The 15,122-nt window shown below is 40.7% G+C and overlaps 1 protein-coding gene across 18 annotated transcripts in view; it reads right to left on the reverse strand.

Moving 5' to 3' along the window:
- Nucleotides 1-15,122, reverse strand: part of actr3b (actin related protein 3B) — a 22,834-nt gene continuing 7,712 nt past the window's right edge. For 3 of the 18 annotated variants that reach the window (XM_036124777.1, XM_036124768.1, XM_036124776.1), the window contains exons 2-12: nucleotides 14,984-15,039; nucleotides 14,642-14,766; nucleotides 14,443-14,553; nucleotides 13,734-13,829; nucleotides 13,539-13,646; nucleotides 13,323-13,466; nucleotides 13,074-13,247; nucleotides 11,318-11,410; nucleotides 2,118-2,243; nucleotides 1,455-1,538; nucleotides 1-1,335 (exon numbers count right to left, since the gene is read on the reverse strand). In XM_036124777.1, coding sequence (XP_035980670.1) covers nucleotides 1,240-1,335; nucleotides 1,455-1,538; nucleotides 2,118-2,243; nucleotides 11,318-11,410; nucleotides 13,074-13,247; nucleotides 13,323-13,466; nucleotides 13,539-13,646; nucleotides 13,734-13,829; nucleotides 14,443-14,553; nucleotides 14,642-14,766; nucleotides 14,984-14,993 — 1,167 coding nt within the window. In that variant the 5' untranslated portion in view covers nucleotides 14,994-15,039 and the 3' untranslated portion in view covers nucleotides 1-1,239. The other 15 variants (XR_004927307.1, XR_004927306.1, XR_004927304.1 and 12 more) reach the window with 15 other exon arrangements.

Raw genomic sequence — 15,122 nt, forward strand, 5'->3', positions numbered from 1 at the left:
TGAGTGTGTTGGAGTTTTATTGAACACATTTATCTTATAGGTCGTCTTTAATTTCTTTACAAATATAATGAGTCTGGGAAGGTGAAGCAGAAACACAGCACACACAATCTTGTTTCTGATGAATAAACTAATAAATATAAATAAAAAACAATAACTGCAGTTGCTCAAACATGTACTGTCCCTTTAATTTGCGCTCCAAACTTCTCTGGTGGTGATGGTTCTGGTTCTTCTGCATGCAGAAACATCACAGCCTGTCAGTGAGAAAATATCTACACACTGATGAGGAAGAGGGGAGCCATCACCCCTTGTGACCTGGCTGACAGCGCCACCTGGTGGCACACACATAGCAGAACCCTGGTGTGACGTAGATGGAGGTGTTCCAGTTAAGCCAGAAGTTAAATAGAAAACAATTTACCTGTCTCTCACACACAGAGCTGATGGTCCTCATTATGTGAGTGAAACACTGAGGGTCCGCATCTCTTTTAGGGAGGATCATGGCAGCCAGCAGTATGATCAGAGAGGAAGGGACATGTGGAGGAGGTCTGTGGACTTCAGCTCAGTCAGCAGACTGGAGGTCTGATGAGACCGGCCCGGTTCAGAAAGCCGGGTTAGTGCACATCCAGAGTAACTTCTGGGGTAAACTCCTGCAGACCCTGGCGTTTCCGTTTCAGAAAGCTCAGAAGCGGCTACCCTGAGTCAGATCATGACAACAAATTACTCTGTGAAACAACATTACTGCCGAGCAGAGTGGGTTGGGCTAAGCCTGGAAGTTTATAAAACGCCTGGAGGTCTGTAGACAGCCTGAAAGGTGACCAATGACAGAGAATCAGCAGAAAGAGGGAAAAGGGTACCACTTGTGATCAACCTGCAGCATTTAACAGTAAACTGTTAGATGCTGTTAGATGCTGAGATGCCTGAAACCTCAGCAGACAGCAGCTGTGACCACATTTACACACTTGAGTGGACATGATGGACTGGACTAATAAAGCAAAGAGCGTGAGGAAACCAAAGCAGGAGCTGCAGCATGGCTAACAGCTGCCAGCAGGTATCTCTATGTTAAATAAAACTACATCTCTGAGCAGCAAAGTTCTCAAATATCCATTTTGGCTAACATTGTGCTTTCCTTTCTGCAGACTTCTGTATGAGAGCGTTAGCATGCTAACAGCCTGGTTAAACCTGAGCAGGAAACAGGGAGCTAACAGCTAGGTGGCTGCTGATGAGCAGAGTGCTGGCGGCCCATCAGGACATGATGCCGAAGACGGGGTTGTGTCGACAGATGCTCGGCCCGATCTCATCGTAGTCCTTCTTGGAGTGACAGACCTGGAAGAACTCGGGCTGCAGAAACAGCACCGATAGGAAAGCATGAAGAAAGCAGTGGAAACCCATTCAAATTCAGAGTTTGGGGATAGTTTTAGGGAAAAGTTAAAACTTAAAGTTCCTCTGCGTGTCCTCACCGTGGACGCCAGCATGGAGCCTCCAAACCAGACAGCATAACGCTGCATGTGATGGGTCACAACCTGAACCTCCATAGGCTTTGGCTGCAGAAACACACACATGTTCAGGTTGCAGCAAACATGCAGATTCCTGGATGCATCTGTTCAAAGCATCCAATCCGGACCTGATGCACTGAACAGATACGATCTGCAAACGCTGATTTCATACAAGTCATCTCCCAATGCCAGTCGGCCTGGTTTCATGCTGTTTGGATCTAGAGGTGGCCACTCGACACGGTGGGTCAGGAAAAGGCAACAGAGAAACAGAGAAAACTCTACCTGTGTGTCTTTGCTAGTGTCACACCTGAATTTCCTCACTGTGCAACAATAAAGGAAATGTATCTTTGTTTCTGCTTTTATTGCTTTATTTTATCCTGTGACATTGTGTTTTTAAGGCTCTCACTTTGACTATTTATTGCTTATTTTTACGTCTGAAGCACTTTGCTTACTTTGCTGTAACTGTGCAGTTTAAATAAAGTGCATAAGTTCTAGCTAATTGTGAGAAGGTTTGTCCTCTAGGTGGCAGCAGAGCAGTTTTTAAACAGCCGCACATCTTTTCAGGTTTCAGAGGAAAGAACTTTCTGACTGCTGAGGGACAAACTGAACAGGTCGTGTGATCCTGACCTTTATCCTTCCTGCACTCAGCTCTTCGCTCAGCTTCAGCCGGGCGTCCACCACCCTCTTCAGGTCTCTCTGCAGCCGCCGCCCAAAGTCTCTGAACATGGTGGAGCCTCCAGAGAGCACGACGTTCTGACAAACAGACAGAACAGTTTCATGTCAGTCCTGCCGGTTTAAGGTGAAGGAGGTTCTGCTGTTAGGGCCGGCTCCAGCAGACAGAAGAGTCCACCCTGAGGTGATGCTGCTGGGAGGAGAGAAGCTTCTCAGGTTCATCCAGGTCACCAGGATGGAGCTGGAAGACTAGGACCACTTCAACCTGACAGCATGTAACACCGGGTTTAGTTCTGGATGGAGCTGGACACATCCAGGCTTCTCTGAGCCTGAGAGCCAGCCCCAGAGTTTCCTCTTTGAAACCGCGATGCTGGAGGCATATTTTACACACATTAGTGACCCAGGCTGTAGGAATAAGAAGCTTTTGGCCAGATAACTGAAGAAAAACAAAATGACCTTTATGAAAAGATCTGTGAGCGGCCACAGCAAAACCAGGACTGGTTTGACTTATTTACAGATTCACTCTTTAATGGAAATAAAAGTTTAAAAAGACATGACCATTTGAAAGTTGGCAGTCAAGATTAGTGAGAAAACAGGCCTCAGAGTTTCTTTAACAAAAGCTGTTCATTTGCATCACTTAGCATGGCTTTCTGCTGCACCCCCCACCAGCCCTGCCTGTCAGCTCATTGCTGATGGGAACCAGCGGCACTATTTGTCTATGTATAGATCATTTACAGACCTGCATTACAATATTACGTTCTGTGCATTGAACAAACATCTTTAAGCTGTCCACAAATTACACCTAATTTACTGTAACACAAGTAAAATTAAGTTAAAAAAAAACATCTTTGCATGTTGCAACTCTGCTCCAACGCTCAAGTAAAGATGTTGCTACGTTGCAGGGATGGAGATCTGGGCCGTTCCCGGCATTTTGTCTGTAAATATTTCATAAAGTAACTCCCTTTGGGATCATCGGGGCTCCTCTTCCTCCATTAAGGACATTTCAACACAGCCTGTAACATCATCAGGGACCCCTCACCCCCCCACCATGGACTGTTCTCCCTGCTGCCCTCTGGGAAGACGTTCCACAGCATCCGCTGCAGGTCCACCAGGTTCTGCAGGTCCACCAGGTTCTGCAGATCCACCAGGTTGTGGTGCAGGTCCACCAGGTTCTGCAGATCCACCAGGTTCTGCAGGTCCACCGGGTTCTGCAGGTCCACCAGGTTGTGGTGCAGGTCCACCAGGTTCTGCAGATCCACCAGGTTCTGCAGGTCCACCGGGTTCTGCAGGTCCACCGGGTTCTGCAGATCCACCGGGTTCTGCAGATCCACCAGGTTCTGCAGGTCCACCGGGTTCTGCAGGTCCACCAGGTTCTGCAGGTCCACCGGGTTCTGCAGGTCCACCAGGTTCTGGTGCAGGTCCACCGGGTTCTGCAGATCCACCAGGTTCTGCAGGTCCACTGGGTTCTGCAGGAGTTTTTTCCCTGCTCCCATCAGACTGTTGAACTGCAGAAAGTTGGACTCTGAACTGCTGAAGACACAAAATGGACACTGAAATTTATTTATTGAGATTTTCTGCATTTTACCGTGATTTTCCAAGCTGTATGCAAATTAAATTTCGTTCTGTACGCACTCTGTGCATGCAGGTAATAAATAAAGTTGTCTAAGTCTAAGATCTCCGGCACAAATGAACGTCACAAGAGAAACAGCAAACAACCTAAATGGACCTGTTCACAATTTTCAGCCCCGTCCAGAGAGCAGCATCATTTCTGGGTCTGCTTTGGCCGTTTTTACCGCTGACACAGCGACCCCCCCCCCCACCGCATCCTGCATGTTGAAACAGGTTCTAGATAAAATCAACAGGAGTAGCTGTGTCACTTGATCAGTTTTAACACATAACCGCTCTGAAAAACGGCTAAAGTAGGAAACCAGTGTCCATGCTGAAACAGCGGTGCTTTGTCAGTGGTGCATTCAATGCAGTGGGACTTTACACAACTAGTCCACAGATGTCCCAAAACACCACATGCCATTGTGAGTGATATAACTAATCCATAGATTAGTTTTTTAGGTATGTTGTCTACATAGTAAACAGGGTTTGAAGCACTAAATTACTGAAAACTGTGATCGGTCCTGTTCCTGCTGACTTTCCCAGATGTGAAAGATAATCATTTTCTAATCAAATTAAATTTATTCACAGCACTTTCTAAAACAACTGCTGTTGGTTAAAGTGCTGCAGACAAAATGACACATTACAACAATAATTCAAATTTAAAACAATAAAAACATTACAAGGCTAAATAAAACCATAAATGAATGCACGGTCAGCGTAGCATTAAAAATAAGCGACCGGTCTGGATCAGCTCTGGGTTTGCAGAAGGAAGTTCTGCTGTATTCTAGACACAGCAGATTCACAATTTACTCAACAATAAAAGAACTGGAAAACTATCCTTATTTGTTGTATAAGATCAACAGCGTCCCAAAATATAAATCTAATTCTGCGTTCAGACCAAACGGCTTTTAAGCATCATGGGCATCGGGTTTACGTTACAATCACAGAGGCTCCGTTATGTGACGTACCGTAATATTTTTACTTCTTATCACTGATAAATGTTAACGTTTAAACTGATAAATGTTAACGTTTAAACTGATAAATGTTAACGTTTAAACTGATAAATGTTAACATTTAAACTGATAAATGTTAACGTTTAAACTGATAAATGTTAACGTTTAAACTGATAAATGTTAACGTTTAAACTGATAAATGTTAACATTTAAACTGATAAATGTTAACGTTTAAACTGATAAATGTTAACGTTTAAACTGATAAATGTTAACGTTTAAACTGATAAATGTTAACATTTAAACTGATAAATGTTAACGTTTAAACTGATAAATGTTAACGTTTAAACTGATAAATGTTAACGTTTAAACTGATAAATGTTAACATTTAAACTGATAAATGTTAACGTTTAAACTGATAAATGTTAACGTTTAAACTGATAAATGTTAACGTTTAAACTGATAAATGTTAACATTTAAACTGATAAATGTTAATGTTTAAACTGATAAATGTTAACATTTAAACTGATAAATGTTAACGTTTAAACTGATAAATGTTAACGTTTAAACTGATAAATGTTAACGTTTAAACTGATAAACGTTAACATTTAAACTGATAAATGTTAAAGTTTAAACTGATAAATGTTAACGTTTAAACTGATAAATGTTAACATTTAAACTGATAAATGTTAACGTTTAAACTGATAAATGTTAACATTTAAACTGATAAATGTTAACGTTTAAACTGATAAATGTTAATGTTTAAACTGATAAATGTTAACGTTTAAACTGATAAATGTTAACATTTAAACTGATAAATGTTAACGTTTAAACTGATAAATGTTAACGTTTAAACTGATAAATGTTAACGTTTAAACTGATAAATGTTAACGTTTAAACTGATAAATGTTAACGTTTAAACTGATAAATGTTAACATTTAAACTGATAAATGTTAACGTTTAAACTGATAAATGTTAACGTTTAAACTGATAAATGTTAACATTTAAACTGATAAACGTTAACATTTAAACTGATAAACGTTAACGTTTAAACTGATAAACGTTAACGTTTAAACTGATAAATGTTAACGTTTAAACTGATAAATGTTAACGTTTAAACTGATAAATGTTAACGTTTAAACTGATAATGTTAACATTTAAACTGATAAATGTTAACAGTTAAACTGATAAATGTTAACGTTTAAACTGATAAATGTTAACATTTAAACTGATAAATGTTAACGTTTTAAACTGATAAATGTTAACGTTTAAACTGATAAATGTTAACGTTTAAAACTGATAAATGTTAACAGTTTAAACTGATAAATGTTAACGTTTAAACTGATAAATGTTAACATTTAAACTGATAAATGTTAACGTTTAACTGATAAATGTTAACGTTTAAACTGATAAATGTTAACGTTTAAACTGATAAATGTTAACGTTTAAACTGATAAATTGTTAACAGTTTAAACTGATAAATGTTAACGTTTAAACTGATAAATGTTAACATTTAAACTGATAAATGTTAACGTTTAAACTGATAAATGTTAACATTTAAACTGATAAATGTTAACGTTTAAACTGATAAATGTTAACTTTTAAACTGATAAATGTTAATGTTTAAACTGATAAATGTTAACATTTAAACTGATAAATGTTAACGTTTAAACTGATAAATGTTAACGTTTAAACTGATAAATGTTAACGTTTAAACTGATAAATGTTAATGTTTAAACTGATAAATGTTAACGTTTAAACTGATAAATGTTAACGTTTAAACTGATAAATGTTAACGTTTAAACTGATAAATGTTAACATTTAAACTGATAAATGTTAACGTTTAAACTGATAAATGTTAACATTTAAACTGATAAATGGAGCCTCCTGAGTGAAGCCACTAACCTGAGACACGTGGACCGACGCTGGGCGGCTGAATTGGGCGCCTGCAGGCGTCCTGGCGGGGGATGCGGCTCCGCTGGCGGTCAGCAGGTTGTCAGACTAGTAGCTGAAAGCGTCCCTCGTCTAGGTGCAGCTCCTGCAGCAGGTGGTGAAACTCCTCTGAGTTATCTGGTGGATCCAGACACGGCGCAGAGGTTCTCTAGATTTATTCAGGAAATAAAGCCACGCCACAACTTCACAAAGAGGCCGGCAGAGTCACTCTGCCAGAGCCTGAAGTTTTAGTAGCACAAGCGTCCCAGATGAGGTGCTGGACGGCTTTTTGACGCTCAAAAGGCGTTTGGTCTGAACGCAGCATAACTCTAAAGGTTCAGCCTCGGCCCCGGGGGGCCCGGTCTTTGCTCCATCACTGCTACGTTGTTATTGCTGCTATTTATTGCTCACTCAGCAGGAGGCATTATGCATTCTCTGGCTCACAGGTGATCAACGCTGATTAAATGGACTCCTGTTCGTTCTCACCTGATGATGTCAGTCAGCGTGGCTCTGCAAACTCTGGACAGAGGAAGTAAAGGAAATATTTCTCTCTGCTTATGGTTTATACTGCTATGACAAACATTGTTTTTTTCTGCATACGGGTGCATTTATAGAAATAAATATCTAACAAAACATGAAGCGTTTTTCCTAGTTTAATCTCAAACTCAGGTTTAAAAACGGTCCAGAGCACTGAAATGGATTTTAATGCAGCTACCCCGGTTGGTTCTGCTGCGACGCCGGCCCAGTTAGATCTGATTACTGCAGGCGGCTCGGCCCATCAGGCTGGCAGTGCGCAATCGTTACATGGCCATAACGTTTGAAACAGGACAAATATATCATATATGTTTGGGTTAGATTAAAACGCATAAAATATTCTGTCACTGATATTAAGAATGGAGAGCTACACGGCTTTTAATATGATGCACCAGAACAGATTTTTAAATATTCTCAACTCACCACTTCACGCCTTCATGTTCCACCAACATCTGCGATGTTCTTCTCCATTTCCTTGTCTCTGTCTCCTGCAAATGTTCTCCCCACAGCGTCTGAGGTCATGAGTTTCTCGTCGCTCTGCCACGAGCCCACATCAAAAGTTTAAGCTTTCAATAATCTTTCTTCATCTTCCTCTTCTCCCATTACCGTCAGCTGGAACATAAAAACGCTCTCTAAGTCTGCAGGTGCTACTTATTCCGCTTGATCTCCTCCTGAGGCAGAATCTGAGGCAGAACCGGGTCGGTCCTGATCAATATTTACTCCTGACCCATTCAGCTCGGTCCTTTTCCTCCAGCCACAGAAACTCAAACAGGTTAAGTAGCTGCATAAGTTTCCATCTGCTCCCTTCTAGCGCGCAGCTTATTGGCCGACACGCTGAGCCACACAAATGAGCCGAGGTTTCCCCACGCCAACATGCAGGTACCCCTCAGAGGGGATTAGAAGCTGAAAATATGTTTAAACGCAAAGTTTACCATTTTAAAACCTCCATAACGGCCATTTAAAACATTAAGGGGTTCTTCACAACTTCAACTAGCATATTTTGCAATAAAAGTCAAAGTTGCGTAGGCCACTGTTTTTTAGAAATTGAAGGTTTTTCTCAGTTTTCTCATTGATCTGCTGACTTGTTCCTACTTTTGCTGTGGCGGTTCACATTTATGAATTTTAATAATTCAATTCAGTTCAATTTTATTTCTAAAGCTCCAATTCACATCACATCATCTCAAGGCTCTTTCTAAAGTCAGCTTCCATCAGATCCTCCAGGTTGGTCAGAAAGTTTCCTCTCTAAGGAAAGCCAGCAGGTTGCATCAAGTCTCTCCAAGCAGCATTCACTCCTCCTGAAAGAGCGTAGAGCCACAGTGGACAGTCGTCTGCATTGTTGATGGCTTTGCAGCAATCCCTCATACTGAGCATGCATGAAGCGACAGTGGAGAGGAAAACTCCCCATTAACGGGGAGGAGAACCTCCAGCAGAACCACAACCAGGCTCAGTGTGAACGCTCATCTTTGCAGCAATCCCTCATACTGAGCATGCATGAAGCCACAGTGGAGAGGAAAACTCCCCTTTAACAGGGAGGAGAACCTCCAGCAGAACCGAAATAGAAGAAGCTGCAGCTCAAGAGGTGACTTTTACTCCCTTATGTGTTGTTGTGCAATCAAGCAATGAGGAAAAATCACACTGAGTTGTAATCAAAGGAATTGAACTGCCCCCCTATATATATATATATATATATATATATATATATATACATATATATATATATTCATTCAGGAGCTTTCCTCTGCCCCCTGAGGGAGGTAGACGTTGAATGCTTAGAGAGACAAAATACAGTTACATATCAGAGACTGGAGGCATAAAGTCACTCAATACTGTAAATGGTAATTTTACAGTATTTACACTTTGCTGTAGGAGAAGCAATATCCTAACTGTTGGTTTCTCTGAAAATACGGACAATAGATGTTACTGTGTCTTGGCTGATATTTGGCTGTACTCGTTCACCAGCCTCTGTGTGATAGCCCGTGGTTTATGACATGGTCAATGATAGTGGCCAGTTACATATATATATATGTGTGTGTGTGTGTATACATACATATATATATATATATATATATATATATATATATATATATATATATATATATATATATATAATGTGTGTACATATATATATATATATATATATAATGTGTGTACATATATATATATATATATATATATATATATATATATATATATATATATGTGTGTACATATATATATATATATATATATATATATATATATATATATATATATGTGTGTACATATATATATATATATATGTGTATATAACCGGGAGGTACACATGACATCATCTGCCTACTCCGACTTCTTTTGTATTCTTTTTTATTATTCTTTTTTTTTTTAATTTTTTTTATATTCTTATGTTTTTCTCATTTTCTTTTTGATCCACTGTACATAATTGATGCACCCTTTCCTACTCATGACTGACTACTGAGCTGATATGACAAGTGAATTTCTCCAATGTGAGATCAATAAAGACTATCTTATCTTATCTTAGCTCTCGTCCTTCTTTGAGCACCACCACGCATTCTTACTCCTAACCCTCTACCTTGCCCCACTCCTCTCCCTTGTCCTGGTACTCGTCTTCCTCGCCCTCGTGCAGGCATTTCTTTCTTTCTTTCTTTCTTTCTTTCTTTCTTTCTTTCTTTCTTTCTTTCTTTCTTTCTTTCTTTCTTTCTCACATTGTGTTGCTCCAAATTGTTCCTTTTCCAGCCAAGACCAGCCCTAAGATTCCTCTTTTATAGCATATGATCATGTGATTGAAAGAACCTCAACACTTGAGTGTGCTTCCTAGATGGGAATTATCTGTGTTTCTCATTAGCAATGGAATAAAATACAGGGAATATATTTGTGTTTCAATTCAATATGAAGAGTTGTTCACCTTGACTTTAGCCTGTAAGGTTAGGTTTAGAACGTGGTGTTATCTGTTCTGACATACAGTGTTAAAGCATTGGTAAATTTGGCTGTAAAATTCTATTGTTTTGGTCTTGTTTGAGCTAGTGTGTAAAAGGAGTTTAAGCATTTTTAATTTGCGTTAATTGTATGCATTATGTGTTAAAGCAAGAAGAAATGTGTTAATCGTATAGCTTACACATGTGGATGTAGTGCTAACTGTGTTAGGAGTTTTGGAAAATTGTTAAAAGTATTGAAAAATCTGTCATAACAATTGTAAAAAAACTGTAATATGGAAAATGTATATGTCTATTTAATAGTGTTTTGTATAATTTAAGGATTAACCCATTTAGCGACTGATCACTACAGCGCTCCTAGCTTCCAAAAGGAATAATAGCATTAATAAAATTAAGCGTCCTAAGGTTCCATATTTTACTGAACAAATCATTCTTTAAAATTTAATTTCATCAAATAATGCTTTGTTTAACACAGGATTAGAATTGTGAATGGGTTGAAACACATGCCAAATGTTGTTCTGAATTAGTTGAGCTAATTTAGCTCCATTCCACCTTCTTTAAGATGAACTTTGGTTCTTTAACTTAAATCTGAAGTGAATCAGGATTCACAGAATTATTCTGATGATGATCAACCACTTTGTTTTGTCTTTTGTTTCTTTTGTGTGTACATAGTTACTTAGCTTCTTTTTATCTTTATTTTGGCTTATTAGTTTTAGTTAAGTTTCACTAGCCTAGTAAATGGGATTTGTTGATTGTAATATAGTGTTAATTCAGATAAACAGCATTCTATAGTGATGTTCTCTGGATGTTCATTTCATTTGTTTATAAATTCTTGAACTTGAAGAGAAGTTGTCACTCATTTATTCTATATGTGTGCAGAGTTTGCAGTTAGAACGTCAGTGCTCGTATCATCCCTTTCAACCATTGTCCTGATATCAGCTGATTGAGCTCATATTCACACACAACATCTAACAGACAGAGAGTTATTTATGAAACATTAAATAACTTTAAAACAGTGTATTATGGCACAACACGTTACCCTAAAAACCGGAAACAAACTGAATTGTTAGACACTGAGACATTTGCATCTCTACTACCCACATACACTTCCCTTCCGTCTGGTCATACAAATATACCACAGAGTGGGTCATCTCAACTCCAAACCATCTGTGTTTGGGTCAATGATGCTGCTTAGACTCACCTTATAAAGCGGCCTCCTCACATCGATTGGACAGCTCTGAATGACCTCATCAACAACATCAGAAATCGGCTGCATGAAGTCTGGGTTAGCAAACTGGAAAAATTGACAAAATATTTAAATTTGATGAATATTCTTTACAGACGACACTTTCTACCTGACTCTGTTAGTCTATAAATCCCTGAATTAGCACCTAAATCCATCACAGACTTGTTATCAGGGCATCAACCCTCCAGACCACTCAGGTCTTCTGACTCCAGCCTGCTCTGCAGAACCAGAACCAGAACCAGAACCAGAACCAGACATGGAGAAGCAGCATTTAGTTCCTATGCTCCACTGATCTGGAACAAACTCCCAGCAAACTGTAAAAGTGCTGAAAGCCTGAGTTCCTTTAAATCCAGATTAAAACACATTTGTTTAGAGCTGCCTATAAATGTTAATGTTTTAGTTTGTAGCTCAGCTTGTCTGATATCGTAAACTGCTGCTATTATTACTCTGCAATGTTGCCCCTCTGTAAAGTTTTTTTTCTCCACTAATATTTTTTTGTTCATGTTCAGCACTTTGAGTCGTCTTCTTACTGAACAGTGCTTTATAAATAAACTTGCCTTGCCTCCAGCCTTCTCTTTAGGCTCAGCTTTAAAGCAGCACTAAGTTATTTTCGAGTGGTGCTCCCCCTACAGGACATTTTGAAAATAGCACCGTCATAAGCTGATATCACCACAGTTCATGTTTTCTCTTCCTTTCCTTGTCAGACAAAGTTTTTTGTTTTGTTTTTGCATGTCATAAACTTTCAAAATCTGAAAGTCTTCTATGATCACCCGTGAGTAGCGGTTCAAGACTGGACTATTGTAATTCTTTACTATCAGGAAGTCCACAAAATGCAGTTCAAAGCCTTCAGCTGATCCAAAATGCTGCAGCAAGAGTTCTGATGAAAATCAACCAGAGGGATCATATTTCTCCTGTTTTAGCTTCCCTTCATTGGCTTCCTGTTAAATCAAGAATAGAATTTAAAATTCTCCTTCTAACGTATAAAGCCCTTAATAATCAAGCTCCATCATATATCAGAGCTCTGATTACCCCGTATGTTCCTAACAGAGCACTTCGCTCTCAGACTGCAGGTCTGCTGGTGGTTCCTAGAGTCTCTAAAAGTAGAATGGGAGGCAGATCCTTTAGCTATCAGGCTCCTCTCCTGTGGAACCAACTCCCAGTTTTAGTCCGTGAGGCACACACCCCGTCTACTTTTAAGACTAATCTTAAAACTTTCCTTTGTGACAAAGCTTCTAGTCAGAGTGGCTCATGTTACCCTGAGCTACCTCTATAGTTATGCTGCTATAGGCTTAGGCTGCTGGAGGACATCAGGGTCTATTTCTCTCTCTCTGCTGAGTTCTCCTACTGCTCTCTACTGTACTGTTCTGTTGACATGTGAATTTCTCCTCTGTGAGATCAATAAAGTCTATCTTACCTTATCAATCTGCATTGTCTGTTGTTTGTTGTGAATGCTGCTTGTCAAGACTTGATGCAACCTGCTTTGTTTCCTTAGAGAGGAAACTTTCTGACCAATCTGAAGACTAAATTGATCTTGGATAACTTGGATGTATGAAATTGAATTTGAATGTTGTGACTGGTTTTGCTTCTATAGTTCTGTGTATAAACTGGATCTGTTAGTTCTGTAAAAAGCCCTGAGATGACTTCTGTTGGGAACTATATAGATGAAATAAATTGAACGGGTGAAAGTGGAACAGCGGTTGTGTTCTGGAACCTCAGGGTGGAAGAAGATTTCTGGTCCAAGGAAGCGTTCATATCCCACGTCGATGTGGAAGGGGGTCTTAGTGACTGCATTGATTCCTCTGTACTGTTTGATCCACTTCCCAGGATCCGAGTCGTACTTTGTGAACTCCTTCACTATGTCGGGACAGATGTAGCAGTATCGCTCCTGAACAGAGAAACCCCAGAGTTTAAAAAAAGGAAGAGACTGAGAAGGAACAACAGATGAGGAGCAGAGGAGCACCTTGATGGCCTTGGAGGTCTCCAGCGACTGTTCCGGAGGAATCCCCACCTCTCGGTCTCTGAGCAGCTGCTGGATGAAGAAGGTAATGTCCCGCCCCGCTATAGGGATGTGTTTTATACAGCTGCCAATCACGTAGCCCTCAGCCTGTGACAGACAGCCAATCAGTGAGCAGCTTCTCCTCAGCTCCTGGCTGTTTAAGGTGTGTGTGGATCTCACCACAGGAATGGCGTGGGTCACCCCGTCTCCGCTGTCGATTACGATGCCGGTCAGGGTCCTCTGTCCAACCTGCCGGGACGTCCAGGACGCCGCCAATGCCAGCACCGCCTGACGGAGGAACACAGACAACCAAGGAGGTCTGGAACATCCTGCGCCCTGGCCAAAGATCTGTGCAAAAGCTCAGGCCCGTCTCACCTGCACTGCGATGTAGAGGCCGGGTATGTTGAATGTCTCGAACATGATCTCAGCCAAGTACTCTCTGTTTTCAGGAGTGTTGAGCGGTGGCTCTGTCTGCACAGGTAAAGCCAAACACACACTAAGGCGCGGAGAACATCCACTCACCTGGTTTTCTACCTGAGCTGGCACCTCTAGCTCTTCCATCCTGAGCTTTAGCATAACCTTCTCCTTACTGATAAGATATGCTGCAGCCTTTGCAGCCACATTCTCAGATTCTGGCTATTTTTAGACAGCCTTCAGTACAAGACTTCAAATCCACCAGAACACCATGCATTCTTTCCATGGCCTTTGGATCCATCTGGAACCTGAGGAACCCACTGTATCAAAGGGAAAATGACCCAGATACCACAAAGGTATCTGGGTCATTTTGCAGAAACATATTTTAAACATCTTAATAGCCCGCTTCCATAGCCACCAGTGTAACACTTAGTAATCATCAAATAGCTAAAAACCTGTTTCTCGGATTTTCATAGGAACCCCCTTAAATCCTCTCAAAAGCTGCACAAAGATTTTTAGAACCCAGGAGCAAAGCGACAACATGAGACACGTTTCATCGTGGATCTGAACCTCTCTGATCCTCAGCTTCATTTACTTCCAGGCGGCTGCAGCTACTGTTCTGTCTGAGGTTCTGTCCATACCCGAACATCCCAACACACACTCTCTGTACCATCAGAAAACTGTGGTCCTCAGGTTCAGCTCTCAGGTACTTGAAGATGACCTGCTCCATGAACTTCTCCATCAGATCCCAGTCTTCCACCATCCCATGACGGATGGGCCACTGAACAACAAACAAACCCCATTGAGTCTGTTGCTTGAGGTTTAATCGGGACAAACCTTCATCCTTTGATGTTTCTTCACATTCTCACCTTGGTAGCATAGTTGGGTTTGTCGATGGCTTCATCTCCGATGTAGAAGTCAAGGTCGTCTACTCCTCGGACAAGTCTCCTCTGAGCCTGCTCTCCAACACTGGCCGACTCCTTGATGGCGATGCCTGCAGAGACCACAAACAAGACTCAAAAGACGGATTTAACCTTTAGGTCCAGGTCCGCCCCGATGGATTGAAGAAGCTGTAGCCAAGTTAATCTGCAGGAGCAGAAGTTGCAGATGGTTCCATCCTGCTGGGCCTGCAGCAGGACACAAACCACCTGATGGTTTGGTCCTGGAACCATCATGGCCAAGCGAGGAGACTCAGACAGGCTGGTACTTACAGGAGGGCATGATGAACTGTGGCTCCGTGTTTCCTGCATAGCCGATCTTGGTGTACCTGCAGCCAGACGGAAGAAGCAGCAGATCAGTCCACAGATCAGCAGAGTGACTGACAGCAGCATCAAAAGCAGCAAAATATGG

The sequence above is a fragment of the Fundulus heteroclitus genome, chromosome 21 (genome assembly GCF_011125445.2).
Source record: "Fundulus heteroclitus isolate FHET01 chromosome 21, MU-UCD_Fhet_4.1, whole genome shotgun sequence".
In the NCBI taxonomy this organism is placed as follows: Eukaryota; Metazoa; Chordata; class Actinopteri; order Cyprinodontiformes; family Fundulidae; genus Fundulus; species Fundulus heteroclitus.